Consider the following 20,483-nt stretch of genomic DNA (forward strand, 5'->3'; position numbering starts at 1 on the left):
CGGTACGGAAAGTGATGTGCACGGTGTTCTGGGACAGGAAGGGCATTCTGCTCATTGACTTCCTTCCAAGAGGTGAAACAGTGAATGCTGACCGTTACTGTGAAACACTGCGAAAATTGCGACGTGCCATTCAAAACGTGGAATGCTTACTGCAGGTGTTGTGCTCCTCCATGACAATGCTCGTCCACATACGGCTCGGCACACAGCAACTGTTTTGACGGAATTTGATCACCCACCCTACAGTCCTGATCTTGCTCCCAGCGATTTTTCACGTTTTCTTGTACCTCAAGAAATTCCTGTCTTCCGGTGAGCGTTTTGGCAACGACGAAGAGCTGAAGACGTCTGTCACACGCTGGTTCCATTCACAGGCGGCAGAGTTCTATGACAGAGGGAACAAAAGTTGATCCCACGATACGACAAGTGTCTCAATTCTGATGGTGACTATGTTGAAAAATAGCTGAAACATTGCTGTACCTGTTGCCAATAAATGTTTTCCTTTTTTTTTTAAAAATAGGGAAACTTACTTTCTGGATGCGCCTCGTATATTAAGAAATAGGAATAGGGGAGGTTTGAATTAAAGGTAAGAAATTGAAGACAATTTATGAGTGATAAAATTTCCAGGTTTTAATTCTGGAATACAGAGTATTACTTAAACAAATTTAAAGCCTGTGACAGTAATAGTACAATCATGCTCATATTCCTATTCTTCGCATTACATGGTGTTGTGTTACTAAACCAGGCATCACATCGGAAGCATGAGCTGAGTTTTAAAGGTGGGATATTACAACACATTCCTTTATAAAGAACCCACGATTAAAGCTCATACCTCATTACAAACATAGTTACTATGTTCCCTTTTCTTATCCGTGCCATTCATTCATACTTAATGAACAATAGTCTTCTTGTTAAATACTACCCTTTACACGTAAATGGTAACAAATTTATGTGTAACTTCAACATAATAAAAAAGAAACATTTACCATGATGCCTGACTTTCCAAAAAAAAAAAAAAAAAAATATTAACTTTAAATTTTAGCAAAGTTAAAACTGAGGGTAGAGATTTACGATAAGAGAAAGCAGTCTGGGAATATACAACCATTTGGACGCGCTTAATCATTCCACATCACAATATTGACTGTTTCTCCGATCCCTCTCGTAATTCTTTATCAAAGTCACTACTACAATAAGGCAGTTTGCGGACACAGTATCTGCAAAAAAACCAACTTCAATCACAGTTGTAATGTCTTTTCATGACAGAGAGATTTTTGGCAAAGATACAATATATGTCAATAAATATTTGTATCACACAAATAATATATATCCAAAAAGGGCAAATCGCAAAGTCGTACCTTATATTCTACCATAAACTTGAACAAAAAGCTCCTTGTACAATGAAGCTTAAACACATAGTGGCAAAAATGCATTACAGTTGACAAAATTGAAGCATACCAACTCTACAGTGTGCTAGGTGTATAAATCTTCCAACTTCCGCCGAGAAAGTGACTTGTCTCATTTCTCATTCCTACAAATTGCACTTTAGCTCAATGAAGTCGAGTTTTCCACTTCACACTTCACCGCATCAACTTGCTAACGTTTTTATATAGCAAATGTTACGTTTTTTTCTTTGTTGCACTTTTCACTCTGTTTTTTGACCCTTTTCCTTGTGCCTGAAATAAAAACAGCTGCCAGGTTATGCAAATAAACCTTCACAACTTGCAAGACTGAAGACAGGCTGTTTACATTAAAAATGTTACTTTCAGGTAAAAATTTTATATTTATTAAGGTACACGAGTGATGTAAAGAAAGATGTGAGAGAATCAACGTTTTGCAATGGTGAGATATTTCTCATCTTACTGAACCGTTTAATTTTGTATGTGAGAGATCAAAACTTAAGAGGTTGCATTCTCATTTTGATGCTAAATAGAACACACTGTATCTTCGAGAAAAGTTATACAACATACTTACACCAAGGTTAAGGTTAATCATATCTCACTCCAACACCTACAATACAGAATAGATAAATTTCAAAATGCTGTCATTCTCTCTGATTCTAAATCAGCATTATAGGCAATAAATTCATATAAAATGATGTCAATCCAAATTAAAGAATGTCACAAAATGATCCAACAACTTCAAAAACTACAGAAAAGAATTCAATTGCAATGGATACCTGCACATTGCGGAATTGCTGGATATGAAACTGCTGACTTTCTTGCCAAAAAAGGATCCAATTTAATTCAGAATACAAATACAAGCCTACCTTTTACACACATCAAAAGACTAATTAAAAATAAATATAAAATCAAGAAAGCCAAGCACTATGTACCAAAGCCAAAGATAAAAAATGGATCATTTTAATAAAAAAACCAGAAATTATTCCAGAAATCCCACGTAAATCTGCAGTAGCAAAATTCAGACTGCTTACAGAACACGATTATTTGGCCAAACACTTGAATAAAATAGGAATTTACACAAATCCAAATTGCCCTCTATGCAACAAAGAAGAAGAAATGACTGAAGATCATCTCATAACCTGTGAAGTTCTACCTGATGGATCCACCACAGAGAAATATTGGAGAGCAAGAACGCTAATGGCTTCGTTGCCAAAGCCCGGCATTAGATAACAACAACAACAACAACATACTTACACCAAGAAATAACTCAGAATTACTGCAATATTAAGCAGTCCTTTTAAAACACAGCCTCATAAATTGCTTGATAACAATCAATTTACGCATATGCAGTATTTCTTTTAATCCAATTTTTTATGTATAAATACGTCCTTCCACAATGTATGTGAGGGAGTACGTACGGATGTCCCAGAAAGTGCAAAATTTGAAATGCTTACTGCATGGAAACTATAAGAGCTGATGGATTGAATGCATTAGGATCTGACGTTCAGAATACATTTTTTTAAATAAAAAACTGTTTAAAATATGTGATGTATTTAATAAATTAAATTGGACCTATGCATTGAAGAAGGAATTATTGGGAGTTATGTTCGTTAATCTTGAAATTCAGAAACAAAATTTGTGTCCTATATTGAATTTAATATTTTTTGTTACGGTTTGGCATAAATATAAACTCATTTTACAGTTGACTATGTTCTTTTCTCAATTTCTCTAAAAGTTCAACTCGAAAATGATTTTAAAAGAATCTAGTTCGAGAAGAAGGTTTAAGTTTTAATGAGTAAGGACTTTTTTGTTTGTACTATAACATAGATTTTGAATCTCAAAGGATTTTTATTGCATTATTTATTATGCTGTTTAGGAAATTACTTCCATGTCGAGCATTATGACCTGAACAGACCTTGCATGTGACTTGACTCCTTCGTAAAAATTACATTGTATCATCCTTTACATTAAGGAAGTATCAAAGTGTAACATGGAAAAAAGAAATGGTATAAAATTAAATATTTACGTAGTGAAATCTCACTTGAAAAAACGCAAGTTGTGTTACGGTTTTATCACGATGTTTGATATCACAAGATTTGATTTATGATATATAGGCTATATTCATGGCTAGACTTCGGATTTTAGGTAAAAACCTATTCTAATCCTTAAATGATAACTGCATAAAAGTTTACAGTACACGTTTCATAGAAAACTATACTTAAAATTGGTACTTTTATAAAACCTAAAAATGTCTATTTTGACAATAGAGCCTACTTTTGTCTACTTAGCATGTTTTGTCTCTGAAATGTCAAAACACCCAGTTTTTCGAAAATTTTTATTGTAAATTCCAAAATTTATTTTTCAGATTGAATTTACTTTTAAACTAGGACTGTACATATATCGTATTTGGTGATCTGGTTGGGGGGTTCGAACATTGGCGATTCACATATCTGGCTCTCAACACATGAATGATAGCATGGGGTGCTAGAGAGCCATTTCATTGTTGGAAAATTGACTTCTGATGCTTCCTCAAAACATATTAAATTTGTAGCAGATAACTGACAGAACCAACTCGTAGCAGTAGTGGTGTGATACTAGTAGTGATAGTTGTGGTGGCAGCAGCAGCATCGTTCTATTATTATTATTATTATTATTATTATTATTTAATTAATATGTGTGTGTGTCTAATGCCTACCCACTTCACTTTGCGTGATTCGAGTTTTGCATACTGCGGATAGATGGCAGGACTGTGACCTATTTTCAAATTGCACACCACTTTGGCGGGCCACATTATGGATGATGTATATCTGTAAAGAGTTATGTCATGTCATATATGTTAAGTATGTTATTTATTTATTTTATTTTATTGGGTTATTTTACGACGCTGTATCAACATCTCAGGTTATTTAGCATCTGAATGATATGAAGGTGATAATGCCGGTGAAATGAGTCCGGGTTCCAGCACCGATAGTTACCCAGCATTTGCTCATATTGGGTTGAGGGAAAACCCCGGAAAAAACCTCAACCAGGTAACTTGCCCCAACCGGGATTCGAACCCGGGCCACCTGGTTTCGCGGCCAGACGCGCTGACCGTTACTCCACAGGTGTGGACGTTAAGTATGTTAAGTGTTCGTGTAAGTGTAGTGTAGAGAATGGGTGAGGATGATGATGAAGGTGAGGAAGGGAGAAGGGGAAACCCAGTGCCGGCACATAGCCTACTCCTGTCAAATAGCACCAAGGGGGTGCCAGGCTTAATTTTCCATCAGACGGACGAATCACTATCAACAGTAACATATGCCTTCGCTTCATATGCACTGCGGAGAGATTTGGGACTTAACCCAGGCATATTGGTGCACAATTTAGTGATTAGAAGTTGTATACCGCCATCTCTCCTAGTCCCGAGGTAGAAATTTTACTAGAAAATTTCTGAGCCCGCCAGGAATCGAACCCAGGCCGTCTAGTCTGGAGGCAGACATGCTACCACAGAGCTAACTCGGTGGACTATTAAATTAATATAATAATGTGGCAAATTTAGATAAACATTATAAATAATAGTGTACCGGTAATATTATTATAAGCACTGAAATATATTACATAATTTTATAACTGGTATTTCAGCTACGGTAATTTGTAACTTAATTTTTTTTTATGATTTTATGCTAGAGCCTCTTTTTCAATTTTTAAAGCCTATTTTCTGAACTTTAAAGCCTATTTTAGGTGCCTAAAATCACATTTCAGCGACCTAAAAATCCTGTATTTATAATCATGACATACTTTTTTTATTTTCCTACTGGCTATTTAAGAACACATTTAATAAATAGAAAACAACTCAGTTACAGTTTCTTCTCGAGTTGGCATACCCATAAAACCACTCAGCTACATCATCATCATCATCATCATCATCATCATCATCATCATCATCATCATCATCATCATCATCATCATATCCCTCACGTATTAGACCCTACAGGATCTGTTATGGTCTCATGCCAGCGCTTGCATGGTCTTCCCAACTTCCTCTTTCCTCTTGGTACATAAGTAAGAATCTGTTTAGGCCATCTAGTGCGATCCATCCTTTCGACATGTTTTTTCCAACTGAAGTCGATATTGTTGAACAAAATTAACTATAGGATCCATTTTTAGTTCCTGCAATATGTCCACATTTTTACGGTGTTCCAGCAAAGAGCATCCCGCTGCTCGTCTCATGAACCTCATTTCAGCTGTCGCCAGCCTTTGCTCATCAGCTTTTCTGATTGTCCATGCCTCGCTACCGTAAGTGAGGACCGGTCGAGCTAGTGTTTTATATACCTTTAGCCTTGTATGTTTCTGAACATGGGAGGATTTGAAGACGGCATTGATGACGCCAGTGATTTTTATAAATTTAGATATTTTGTTTGACATATCTTCATCAGTGATGTAAGAGAGGTTATAAACTAAATCGTTAAATGAATTAACACGTTCAATTAAAGTATTATTTATCATGATCTTACTTGGAATTGGGTTCTCTCCCGAAAATGCCATGACTTTTGTTTTCTCTTTTGAGATTTCCATATTGAAATCAGAGGCGATTATTTGCAAATTATAAATGGCTCTTTGTAAAGCATCCTCTGTTTTAGCGATAATAACCTGATCGTCGGCAAACATTAGTGTATCGAGAACTGTGTTTCGATTAATTTGAATTCCAGCATGATGACTTTGCCTCCAAATGTATAAAATATGGTTCATATATATAAAATAAACAACAGAGGGGAAAGACCGCACCCTTGTCTAACACCTTGGTTGATGGAAGTCCACTAGTAGTTCCGCGTTCAGTTCTTATGGAAATTTCATTTTGTTGATATAATTATAAATGGAGAGAATGATTTGGTTTGGCACATTATCATAGCGTAAAATCTCTAAAAGTTTATTTCTATCAACTCTATCAAAAGCTTTTATGAAATCAATAAAAGCTAAGTGGGTGGAATATTAAATTCTCTGTGCTTTTCAATTAAAATCTTCATGGTGAAATAGCTGTCACAACATGATCTTCCTTTTCGGAATCCATTCTGTTCTTCAGTGATTTTGTCTTCGTAAAGATGTGATAGTTTATTTTTGATTATGGCTGTATAGATCTTATATCCAGAATTGAGAAGCCTTATACAACTGTAATTTTCACATAGTTTTTTGTTTCCTTTCTTATAAATGGGTACTACAATGGCTTTTTGCCAACTTTCTGGGGGGTTTAATCCTGCCCATATATTGTTTAAGAAATATAAAAATCGATAGGTAAATTCTTCTCCAGCGTATTTAAAAAGCTCGAAATTTAAATTATCGTCGCCTGGGGCTTTCCCGTTTTTTAAACGTTTATATACTTCAATGAGTTCATCATAAGTAATAATATCTGTTGTGTTGTTGTTGGAATTCTTTAATGTAAGAGAGATGTTTTTGTGAAACCATATATTTTTAAAGTAAGCAAGTAGAGATTCGTTAGGAATAGGGTTTATAACAACATTTTCTTTTATCTCCGAATTTATTTTCTTTAAAATTTTGAAAGTTTTGGGTCTTGGTAATGTTAAATCTCTTTCTAATCTTGAGACGAAATCACTCCATTTCTACATTAATGATTTATTTATAGTTGGAAAGAGAACAGATGTTATTTTTTACCAATATGCAAACTGGTTACAACACTGGCACCACAGTATGAGTCAACAATATGACTTGAGATATATAAGCGAGTAGTATCTCTTTCTGTAGCTTAAAGACAACGCTAGCAGTAATAAAAATAACATTCATCTACGTTATTTTCATGTAATTCTAATTTTATTAGTACCGGTACTTGAACTGTTGAACATGAAAGAACTGTTAACTGTAGTCTACAACGATTCCTCTATGGGCGCCATTTTTGCAGAATTAGGATCAATTAATAAATCTGAAATATGTTTTTTGAAATAGTACTAAATTCCATTTCAATTATATAAATTATAGCATAAACTGTATTTTATTGATGAGTCGCCTACTGTTAACACACTGACAATGTATTTAGTGTTCAAATATTATTGAAACTTTATAAGTGAAATAATTTACATAAATTAAACATAATACCACAGGAAAAAAAAAGTGTTTTAAATTAGGGTACTGTTATATTCCAATACTCTTCAATCAAGGCAGGTGTTTGATATACTCACACAATTAAAATGTTCAGTAATTTAAGAAACATGAAACTATTGCAAACTTATGAAACACTCAAATATTTCTAATCATCGCCAATTAATTAGATTAATGTATCTTATTATTAATGTAAATATAAACTACTGCTACTCATTTAATGTTAAATTTAAAAATAAAAAAATATACAATTACAGTACATAAAATATTCTACAAATATTTATTTTTAAAGATTTTCAAAAATTAAATTTTATATTCGTGCCCAATGTATTTTAAAATTAATTTATGCAGCTAATAAAATCTACTGAAACACTACTTAAATCTCTGGCAAATGTTTTCGTTTAGGCAAATGTGAGTTATTTGTTACCTATGTAATACCAATCTCACTCACCTACACTGTTCAGCGTGACGTGATCTGCAACACTAGGTGCTACAGTGCTTATGTTGGCAGTGCTTCACTTGAAACCTATATTAGGTATATGATTTTTAAAATTATTCTTATAATAAAGGCAGCAAACAAACTACGAAGGATATTTCTCTTTGAAGTACCCTATGATAACATAAAGCAGCAACACACGAAAAGAAAAACTTGTATAGACAACCGTTATATTATAAACATTATAATCGTCACCAGAATGGACAATGAAATGAAATGATCCAAAAGTTTGCCATCAGATGCTGGTGTCAGTATCATTGTAGAGTATTCCCACTCTCAACATAACAGCACAATCACCTTAAATATGTTAAAATCATTATAAAATTTTCCTTGTTATCTCTACAAAATTTTGGTAGGTGGACTAAATGTAAAATAATTGCTGTGACAATTTGTAAATCTTCTGACAGTCTTGGATACTTTAAAGTATCAACAGCATATTCAAGAAACATCAAATTTATATTCATTTATTCAATACAATTTATTTAAATTTTTTTTACTCCTCTGACATTAAATAAAATGAGAATAAACTGTACTACTTATATGGTTATATCACTTATATCAAAGGAAAAATTAGACATAGATTTTTATGAAAAATCCTTAAATCAGTGGCTGTCAGAACTCGGTGAAATGGGTAACGAGTAAGGAGTGTATTGCAATATGCACTGTTGTGCAAAAGAGAGAGGTAGAAAGCATATCTGCCAGCAGCCACGGATGCATGCCAGTGCCTTTCTTATCCGTGGGTAAGAGATACTAGCCCGAGGGTGCACTGTGCTGATGATCACTGCCTTAAATTAAAAGTTTTTGAAGATTTTCTATCACCTTCTCCCAAATACAAGTTAATGATATACTGTTATTCAAAGCTTTACAGATTTTGCAGATGTTTCCCAAAGTGACAGAGATTGTCATCATTACAAGGAGTATAGTTTGGCCATTCGAAAATGTATATTTTACACAGTAAGTTGCCAAATATTATCTCCTACTATTAGTCTAAACAGAGTAATGGAATTCTTTCTCGAAAATTTTGAAATTCGAGTACGATTAATTCATACACAGCAATTTAATTATATGATTTAGGAATATAAATATTATGCTTAATCTTTATACATTTCGTATGTAACACTTCTTAAAATCTTGAATTAATATCGTGAATGCAGACGTGCATTACAATATCAGTAAATGAAATTAAATTTATATACAGTTTGTTAATTAAAGAATAATGAATAAGATCGCAAAAAAGTAAAATAAAACTGCAAATTTACGAATTACAAGGAAAATTAAGTCTTATTTTAAGTAAGTAGTTACTTATACAATTATTTACGTAGAAATTACGTAAATACCGGAAAATTTTAATAGACAGCAAATGAGTGGTATCTTCAATACTTGAAGTCGTATTGTACTATTAAGTTCTCTTTAGTAACATGGCTTTTAACATATTATAACATTTCTGCTAATGATATGCAAGTATTAAATGGCCTTTAGCTTTGTACAACTGCAAATTCATAGCGTTTAATTTACAATTTGCAATTATTTTATCTCGATTCAGTATTGACTTGTATCTGCAAACAAATTATCATGAACATTTAAAATATTTCCAACATTACATGACATGGAATTTTAGAGCTTTCATGCTACAAATGTCCAAATGCCCCTCTTCCTTCCAAGATTTGTGGATACTGAATGGATTCTAGAAAATTTCATAAACATAAAATTAATACTTGTAATTATCAAATTTATATAGGTAATAATAAATGTATGCTATGAAATTCTAAATGTATGCTATGAAATTCTAAGATGGCTGGCCAGTGGAACTGCAATTACGGAAATATTTATGTAAAGTCTATCAAAAACTAAAGTTCAGGAAGAAATAAAATATTTTCCTCAATATTTCAATACAAGGTCATCTCGTTTTTTTTTTAAATACCTACTTTATTAAAATAAACTATGAATTTAATTCTCCAAAACTGAAACTTAGAGTTTAATTTTTAACATGCAAGAATTTTTTATACTAACGAACTGAATTGAAAATAATCATAAATATGCCAAGTTAAAGTGACCAAACTTTTGTAATTGAAAGGCACCCCAAATTTGACAATAAAACACTGTGAATCATTTGTGTTTCAAAAATAAAGTATGAAAAAATAACGTTACTTATATCCTGAGTACAAGTTATGCGTTCACAACTGTAGATCTGAGTAAAAATAACGTTACTTATATCCTGAGTACAAGTTACGTGTTCACAATTGTAGTTCTGAGTAAAAATAACGTTACTTATATCCTGAGTACAAGTTACGTGTTCACAACTGTAGATCTGAGTAAAAATAACGTTACTTATATCCTGAGTACAAGTTACGTGTTCACAACTGTAGATCTGAGTAAAAATAACGTTACTTATATCCTGAGTACAAGTTACGTGTTCACAATTGTAGTTCTGAGTAAAAATAACGTTACTTATATCCTGAGTACAAGTTATGTGTTCACAACTGTAGATCTGAGTAAAAATAACATTACTTATATCCTGGGTACAAGTTATGTTTTCACAACTGCAGATCTGAGTAAAAATAACGTTACTTGTATCCTAAGTACAAGTTATGTGTTCACAACTGTAGATCTGAGTAAAAATAACATTACTTATATCCTGGGTACAAGTTATGTTTTCACAACTGTAGATTTGATTAAAAATAACGTTACTTGTATCCTGAGTACAAGTTATGTGTTCACAACTGTAAATCTGAGTAAAAATAACGTTACTTATATCCTGAGTACAAGTTATGTGTTCACAACTGTAGATCTGAGTAAAAATAACGTTACTTATATCCTGAGTACAAGTTATGTGTTCACAACTGTAGATCTGAGTAAAAATAACGTTACTTGTATCCTGAGTACAAGTTATGTGTTCACAACTGTAAATCTGAGTAAAAATAACGTTACTTATATCCTGAGTACAAGTTATGTGTTCACAACTGTAGATCTGAGTAAAAATAACGTTACTTATTTATATCCTGAGTACAAGTTATGTGTTCACAACTGTAGATCTGAGTAAAAATAACGTTACTTATATCCTGAGTACAAGTTATGTGTTCACAACTGTAGTTCTGAGTAAAATTTCTGCTTTTTGTGCAGTAATATGGTAGGTACCGGTACCTAGTGATGAAAATCATTGACCTGACTAATAACAGTCTGAATCTGTATTTAAATACAGATAGATCTATAGATGTAAAAATAAATAGAGAAGCATTTAATATGCAAACATTGCATAACAGGTTTGTTCTGCTGAGAACAGTTTCAAATGAAGCACCGCCATCTGATATTACTCGACCGTGGTCAGTGTGGTGTGGTGTACATCTGAGTGAGCGAGTGAGTGCGTGGCATGTGCTGTGTGTGCCTGCTAGCGCCCTATGGGGTCAGACGGTGGTGGACTACGATATTTAGCCTGAATGTGCAGGTACGACGGTGAGGACGACTTGCTGGTCGGGGAGTCCCGGCTCACTACCTTCACCTGGCAGGGGTCGTGTCTCAGAAGGAAGTGCTCCAGAGTGTCCCAACCTCCTCCCACGCGGACCATCATGTGGCGTCCCTTTAACAGCTTCAATAAAACCAACATAATTAAATAAATACTTCATTTCTCCTAAGGTAACACAAGTTTTCAAAGATGTTATACTCTGTCAAAAAGAACTGACCAAGAATGTTCAATTGTTCATGTCTTAATAATAATTCTTACTGATACTAATTCAGAACAGAAACACAGCTGTAGGAATGAAACTGTTTCTTCTAATTTAAAAAAATCTAAAAACAGAAATTACTTTTAAATAAAAAAAAATATATGTAAGAAAAAATTTCGTGGACACACTTTTCAACATAAAAATTCTAATAAAAAATTATGCATATCAGTAGAACCTCTATTATCCGTGATAATGAAGAGAGTGGGCTGAATGGTTAATGGAAAAAATCGGATAATCCATACCATAACATTTTTTCTCAAATTTAGTGAATAATACTTACACTTCGGTAATTTCCTCTATGACCTTTGTATTTAACATGCTAGGTAGTAGATCACAAGTCCACTAATTTAAATCTCATTGTCAACGACCGGTTTTTAAGGGGCAAGGGAACTCTTTGTAATAGCTGCCTGTGGAAATATATGAATGGTGGAGGTCTCGTGTTGTAGATTTACATACTTCATACATTCCAATCTCATATCCTGTTGCGAGATGAGGCACAGTTTCTCTTTCCCCAAACCATTCAATTATTTACACTTTTTTTTCCGATACTTAGCACAACAAGATTTCTTTTGACACCCGTTGAAGACATTTTATGTAGACGTTATACAATACCACAATTCGATCAGTAGACCATGCTGTGTAAGGAAAAAGGCTTGTAATAACACTCTCTAGAAAAAAAAAATATGCTAATACAATGTACAGTAGGCTACTTCATATATTTCTGTAGCAAAAAGCGAGAGAAAGACAGACGGATAATCCACCAATCGGTTAATAGCATGACGGATAATCGGCGTTCTACTGTATATTTTAGCAGTACCGGTGTCTAATTGATGTAAAATTTTCAAGAAGATACAATGAAAATTATAGAAATTACTAAATGTCAGCAGATCGTCACCTTACTAAATTAAACAAACAACAATACCTTTGCATTTCACTGATGCATGGAAAATTATGATTAACATACATTAAAAATCAGTGCAATCTAAGAGAAAAATATTATGTATTAATTTTTTAGATATAATATTATCTAGAGGCAAAACAATACTTTTAATGACAGGTATATATGGACGGAGAATTTTTTTTATCAACAAAAAACGGTAATAACTTTTTCTTGTAGAATAATTAGGGGAGCTAATATTTAAATCTAAAACTTTTATCACTGAAATTCCTATTGTGCGTGTTTCAAATCATTACTTAGTATAGTAATAACATGTTCAATTGCATTCAATTTTTTTTTTATCCAATGCCACCAGGTTGTCTTTTCGACATTTCTGGTCTTCTCTCCTGGCTGTGGCTTAATTGTAACCCACTTCTGAGGTTGGGGCGCCTGGAAGGCGGAGTTACATTACCCCGATGATGTGATAGGATGATTATGATAATGTGGTGCCAGGAGAGGTCTTAAATCTAAACTTAACCTAAATTCCAGACCATGGACGAACACAGGAATAATCCTCTTTAAGGAAAAATTCCTGTGCTCTAACCGGGAATCGAACCCGAGACCTCATGAACTATAGCCAGAAGCTCTGACCACTAGATCATGAGGCTGGTCTCAATTGCATTCCTAGTCTACATTCTAAATAAATTCAGCTTATATTTATGTAATATCTGCACTTGGAATATAAATACACAACACTGGTAAAAATGTGTTACAGACAATGTTGACTTGACATAGGTAAGAATTCTAACCCTGATGAAGACGTTGCGACCGGCTATGTTGTACCGTCCCTCTCCTACTTTTCTCACTTTGAGCTTGCTGCACCTTGCTGGGGGACACTGGCAGTGCCGTTGAGCCACTTTTGTCACCTGCTGGACCTGCGTCATAATAAGAAAGCAAATTTGAACATTTGTTTTAAGAATAACGTTTCTTAATTTCAATTACCATTGATGAAGCTCACATATTAGGTAAATTCAAAATGTATTGCAACAAATAGAGATATGGTAATTAATTCAACCAGTTCCGATATATACAGAACAAATAATCTGATAATTAAGTATTCTGCAGAACATGCTACACAATACTGTAAAAGAGCACGTATCATAATTTGCAAATTAATCTTAGTTATCAGCCACAGATTTTAAGAAACTAGAGTCGACGACATTTGGGAAGGCGATCATCTGCTATATGCGCCATAGAATTTCTGGTATTTAATGTCACAAGCTTTTACAGTAGAATCAATTGGAATCAGTCTGTAACAAGTGCTTCATGAGTTCGTTTGTTCACATGTGAGTGTTTCAATACATTACTTACTTACTTACTGGCTTTTAAGGAACCCAAAGGTTCACTGCTGCCCTCACATAAGCCCGCCATTGGTCCCTATCCTGAGCAAGATTAATCCATTCTCTATCATCATATCCCACCTCCCTCAAATCCATCTTAATATTATCTTCCCATCTACGTCTCGGCCTCCCTAAAGGTCTTTTTCCCTCCGGCCTCCCAACTAACACTCTATATGCATTTCTGGATTCGCCCATACGTGCTACATGCCCTGCCCATCTCAAACGTCTGGATTTAAAGTTCCTAATTATGTCAGGTGAAGAATACAATGCGTGCAGTTCTGTGTTGTGTAACTTTCTCCATTCTCCTGTAACTTCATCCCTCTTAGCCCCAAACATTTTCCTAAGCACCTTGTTCTCAAACACTCTTAATCTCTGTTCCTCTCTCAAAGTGAGAGTCCAAGTTTCACAACCATACAGAACAACCGGTAATATAACTGTTTTATGAATTCTAACTTTCCGATTTTTCGACAGCAGACTGGATGATAAAAGTTTCTCAACCGAATAATAACAGGCATTTGCCATATTTATTCTGTGTTTAATTTCCTCCCGAGTGTCATTTATATTTGTTACTGTTGCTCCCAGATATTTGAACTTCTCCACCTCTTCAAAAGATAAATTTCCAATTTTTATATTTCCATTTCGTACAATATTCTCGTCACGGGACATAATCATATACTTTGTCTTTTCGGGATTTACTTCCAAACCTATCTCTTTACTTGCTTCAAGTAAAATTCCTGTGTTTTCCCTAATCGTTGTCTCAATACATTGAATAAGTAAAACTAACATATTATACCGTATGTGTGTAAGATGAATAAATGGAAGGAGAGACTGTGAAAAGACAAGTATTGCGCAGACAGAGACTGGAAATAGTGTTTAAAGTGTGTAATTATTTTAAAAACATTGACGACCAGAACAGTGTCGGCCATCATGATGCTGGCTGCAACGTTGCCAACACACAAGAAACGACTGCAGAAACATGTTGTGTGGGACTGAGAACCCTGCAAAGAATACTGTTAATGAAGGGTGTAATGTTTACAGCAATCAACGACTAAGGTCATTATTGTCTTTTGATAATTCTCTCCTGTTCTATTTGCATTGCACGTGCACGTGAAGTAAGATGTGGCAATGTTGTACGCTGCCTTGCTCTCTCTATCTGTCTCTCTCAAAGCAAACGTTAGCAGACGACTGCCTTCCCAATCGTCTTCGACTCTAACTATGCCTACAAGCTTTATAGCCTTTTCGGGGTTATTACATCAATCAATATCGCATACTATGGAAATGCAAGTAACACACCGAATATATTGAATAAAAAATTGTAAAAATTTCAGAAATGCTGCAAAACAGTTTTGAGTACAGATTTCCTAAATAGAAAAGAGGAATAAGTAGAATAATTGAAGTAAAGAATTGTACAGTTTTGCAGCAAAAATTACTTCAAAATTGTACAGAAAACTATAAAAAGAGAAACCTACAACAGAATATTCCATTAGATAGTGGGGTAATACCTACCACAACATATCCTTCACTCTGTTACCAAAACACATGAGATTTATGTTCAATAAATTTAACTTCACAAACTTCTTAATCACAGAACTTTTTTTTTCATTCTCATTTACTTACCATTCCGATTTAAATATTTATAACATAGAACATGCACAAATTGGCGACATGATGCTCTACCCAAAACAGCAACTACTGTGCCATAAACAGGAACAACCAGTGACTTAACCAGAATATATATATTATATAAAAGAAATGCTTAATTCCTACTTAATAAAAATTACGAAATCAATGTAACCACTTAAATTTTTATCAAATAAAACATTACGTATTTATGCACGATATACGGTAAACCCAAAGTCTGTAGCTGTATTCAGAAGAAAACAGAAGTTTTGATAAAACAGCTGCGAGCAACAAACAATAACCATAATCATAAAGTTCAAGCAATTCTCAAGTTATGAACATTCACATGTATATGCAAATATATTTAAACATGACCGTATAACAAAATGCATTTAAACATAAAAGGTCACTTATCAGATCAAATTTGTTTACTTACTCTATAGCTCTACGTTCGAGGCCTTTTGACTGACAAGTTCCTAATTGTGAATTAACATAACACTCGTAACTAACAATAGCAAACATTTTTACGAACGATTTCCGATGAATGAGATTCCTTTATCTCTACTTAAATACCCTACCCATTTAAAGCAATCTAACATTAAAAATGGAAAAACATCGTTAATTCCTCAGTTTTAAATTACGTCCCCTTACAAATGGATGATAAATGAAAAGTCAAATACAGTGAAACCTGTCTAAAGCGGCCATCTGAAGTTACCTTGTAAAATGGCCGTTTTAACAGGTGGCCACTTGATTAAGGTTGTGTTTTTATAATCGGCATGAAAATTCTAAATTTCTTGACTTTTCAGTACTGTGCGCATACAACAATCGTGCATATTAATGTCAGCCTCTTCCATTCTTGCAACTAGCCTTTTCAAAACTCGCTTACGGTACCTCAGTTTAAATTAATGGATAATACCTTGGTCAAGGGGCTGGACATGTGATGTCCACTCTAACCACCCATTACTAGCAAAAAATTGCTTACATTGAGTTCTTTGGTAATTTCAAGAGCTTTCTCTTGAATTATAGGCCCGCTTACTGGCAATTTCTTCTCCCTCGCACACTTGAACCATTCGTAAACGAAATCATTCATATTACCAACCACAGATTCTCTCTTCCTTTTTTGGCCACCGCGCATATTTTTCTCTCATTCTTTTAATATTTCATCTTTATTATTAATTATACCGTTTATTTGTGTCCTTCCACATTTGAATATTTCTGCAATTTTTCTCGCATATGTTCCCTTCTCACTTTCTTCAATCATTTTTCGTCTCGCCTCTAAACTTAACACCACTCTAGATTTATTGTTAGATATGATTTCTCTCTCAAACTAAGTTCACAATTCCTTTGAATCAACTGAATGAAAAGAAGAAAAATTCGTAAAAGCTGGCCCAAATAGAGAAAGATAGAAAGAGGAGAAAAAAATTAAAAAATTCGAATGGTAACTACTGACCTAAAACATACTGTGACATTTTCGATAGAAAAAGTCCGTGCTTCAATCCTTTAAAAACGATTAAGAATTTATAGCTGTGCAGGGTCGGAGTGGAAAGTGACAAAAGAGTCATAAAACAGTAACCAACTAACCCCAAGATATGGAGGGTGTACTGTTGTACACTTAGCTATTGTCCTCGTGACATTGCTTCCTGCCCTCTAACCATTTAAAAAATAGGTCAGACAGTATCCGTGAAAAGATTGGACAGTGACTGTTATAGTCAGGTTCCAATCCAAATAGACCCCGGCCGCTGGTCGGCGCAAGAGGTGGCCGCTAAATAAAGAGAGAATTTGTATTGATCTTATGGAAAATCCATTTGGTTCCAGAGAAAATTGGCCTTTTGGTCAGGTGGCCGTTTAAATGAAGTGACCGCAAAGGCAGGTTTCACTGTAATGTCTTCTACTACCAAAATAACTGAAAGGCTGCAAAAGGGTATCTGTCGGATACAGGGGGGAGAGCCATTAATCCTTCCCATTGAAGGCTTTAAGGAACCAACCTGGACAAATACCCAACGTCCCATCCCTACCTTCCCGTGGTGCAGCTGTTAGTAAGCATAATTTTACAAGCTGAACTAAAGTGAGGGGCTACTCATCAACTAGCACTGGTAAGCTTGATGAGTTAATGACTGAATTTGGTATAATTTTCCTCTATTCAATACCTAATTCCCTCTTTACCCTTTCCTATCCAGTCCTCTGACTGAACTCTTACTTTCTTTGACCCCGACGGCATTAGAGCATTCGAGGCCTAGGGGTTCATTTCCCTTTCCTTCCTCCTCTTTCTACTTTTCTGTTCCTAGTGCTGATCTGCTATGGCACTAAAATCGTCCTCCAGAGGCTTAAGGAGGGAAAGCTGGTGATCAACAAGATCTCCCAGCTAGGTCCAATGGACCCGTCGACCAACAGCAGGTGTGGTCCTCCAGACATTCGGGGGGTTGTGTGTGAATGAAGTAGCCACCAAAACGTTAAAATATGGTGTTCACTTAAATCGGCTACAACTTGCCATTTTCACTCCAAATCTGTGCTTCAGTGGCTGGCCATGTTAATATCTTTGAAAAATATTGGAGTGCAAGAGGTCAAATGACTTTATTGTCAAATGCCTGGCATTAGAAAACAACAACAGCAAAATAACCGAAAACATTGATAAAAAAATACTGACGTGATTTTAATAATTCTCTCATCTGCCCCTGGTTAAACCCTTCCACTGTCTTACACTCCACATCAATGACATCTGCTTCTAACCAGTTTTCCTTCAGTCTTTTTTCGGATGATAAGATGTGGTAAATTATATCTTCGTGAACGTATAATATGATAAAAGTATGCTATCTCCCCACTTTTAATTTTACTGTCGGCAGAAACTCCGGTTTTTTATCCGTTCTGTGCGGGAAATTTTATTTTATGATATGGTTTTATGGTTCAATGAAGCTGAAGTGGCATATGTCCACAAATTTTAACTCAAAATCTGGAGAGACTAGATGTGGCGCACACATCCCTACCCTCTTACCTCTGGCCTACCAATCCAAACTCACCCTCCTATCCAATTCGGTGATCTCGGTGTGCTCTCCCTGCCCCAGATCCTGATCAATCTCTAGGTCTGGGTCCTCACCACTGCCCCTGGACCAGTCATCCTCCGTTGTGTCGCTGGGTACACCGTCACTGGCGCCACCACTCGTCGCTCCTGGACCTGTGTTGCCTTCACTGGCCGCTCGACGCAGGTCTCGCTGAGGAGACATGACGCCACTGCCAGAAGAGCCCTCGATTAGCAGGCTGCGACGCTCGCTACTACGAGGACGTCCGCCTGCACTTCGACCCCATCGACTGATGCTGCCTGACGAGATAGCTGATGACGAGCTGCAGAGAAGTAAAGTACTTCATGGTCAGGCAAGAATCTGTAAGGGTTGCTGGAAAGGTACTTTTAAAAATTATGACTATATATATATGCAAAGAAGAGAGAAAAATCTTATATATAATATGATATTCCCAAGAAACATCTTGAAAATTACTCACAGCGTAAGGCACATTCAAAATTCTGCCATACTGCAAGTGAGGAAAAAAGTATTATTCATTACATTCCAAGAGCCTTGTGAACGAGACTTCAAACACATCCAAGACCATACAACGTTTGATGAAACATCATGAGACTATAGAAACTGGAAACAGTAGTAGTAAGGAAAAATATTTCAACATTTTTATATCCATGTTGAATCTTTCGTACACTACTTTTAACACTTGAATATAAATAATTGATTAAATGGCGATCTTACTCGTGTTAATTATGTAAGCATGTGCTGCTTACAGCTGTTTCAGTGCTATTCACACCATCTTCAGAGCCTACTAGATCTCGGCACTATCTCAACTTCGCTGCCTGTTGTGTGGGTGTGTTCGGTGTGATGAAGAGTTGTGTCAAATAGTGTGTGTTCTGAAACTGATCTGTGTGTTGAGAATTTGACTGGGGTGTGTTTTAGTGTGTCTGTATATGGGTTGTATGTGTAGGATTTCCATGTCTGTATTTATGTTATTGTATGTGTGGTTAGCATTAGTTATGTGTTCGGCATATGTAGATGTATTGTGTCCTCTGGTTATTGCTTTAATGTGTTCTTTGTATCGAGTTTGGAATGATCTGCCTGTCTGTCCAATGTAGAAACTGTCGCAACTATTGCATGTGAGTTTGTATACGCCTGTGTGGTAGTATTTATTTGTTTGTGTTGTTTGTGTGTTGAGATGTCTTTGTAGTGTGTTTTCTGTTCTGTATGCTATGTTATATTTCTGTTTTCTGAATGAGGATGCGATCTTGTGTGTGTTTTTGTTTTCGTATGTTAGTGTGATGTAATTCTTGTGTTTGTTGAGTTTTTGTTTTGTCTTCCTTATGATGTTGTCTATTATGTTTGGGTTGTAACCGTTTTCTTGTGCTATGTATCTGATTGTGTTCACTTCTTCATTGTAATGTTGTTGGCTCATGGGTATGTTGAGTAATCTGTGTACCATTGTCCTGAATGCAGCATGTTTGTGTTGTGTGGGGTGATTAGATGTGTTGTGTATGTGTGTGGTGGTGGTGGTGGTTGGTTTTCTGTATATTTTGAAGGTGTGTTTGTTGTTAACTTTTGTTATGGTGATGTCTAGGAAACAGCTGTAAGCCGCACGTGCTTACATAATTAACACGAGTAAGATTGCCATTTAATCAATTATTTTTATATCGTCAATGAAGATACACAAAGCTAGATATTATAATAGCTTATTGCTGCTTGCAGACTCCTTCGTCTGAATCTTGCACTTTTTTGCACATTTTTTATAAACTCACTATGTAGCCCACAGTTGTCATAGGAAAAATATGTTAATACTTTTAGTCACAAAATATTTAAATGTGAGCTCAGAGTTATGGTGCTGAATGTGTTAATTGCGCCCTGCTTC

At 35.1% G+C, this 20,483-nt stretch overlaps 1 protein-coding gene across 3 annotated transcripts in view; it reads right to left on the reverse strand.

Annotated features, from left to right (window-relative positions):
* Nucleotides 1-598: 598 nt before the first annotated feature.
* LOC138697652 (growth arrest-specific protein 2-like) overlaps nucleotides 599-20,483 on the reverse strand; it is a 385,325-nt gene continuing 365,440 nt past the window's right edge. For all 3 annotated transcript variants that reach the window (XM_069823084.1, XM_069823086.1, XM_069823085.1), the window contains exons 6-8: nucleotides 18,605-18,926; nucleotides 13,380-13,505; nucleotides 599-11,557 (exon numbers count right to left, since the gene is read on the reverse strand). In XM_069823084.1, coding sequence (XP_069679185.1) covers nucleotides 11,360-11,557; nucleotides 13,380-13,505; nucleotides 18,605-18,926 — 646 coding nt within the window. In that variant the 3' untranslated portion in view covers nucleotides 599-11,359. The remainder of the gene's footprint in view (nucleotides 11,558-13,379; nucleotides 13,506-18,604; nucleotides 18,927-20,483) is intronic.

This window comes from Periplaneta americana, chromosome 4 (assembly GCF_040183065.1).
Source record: "Periplaneta americana isolate PAMFEO1 chromosome 4, P.americana_PAMFEO1_priV1, whole genome shotgun sequence".
NCBI classification, from domain to species: domain Eukaryota; kingdom Metazoa; phylum Arthropoda; class Insecta; order Blattodea; family Blattidae; genus Periplaneta; species Periplaneta americana.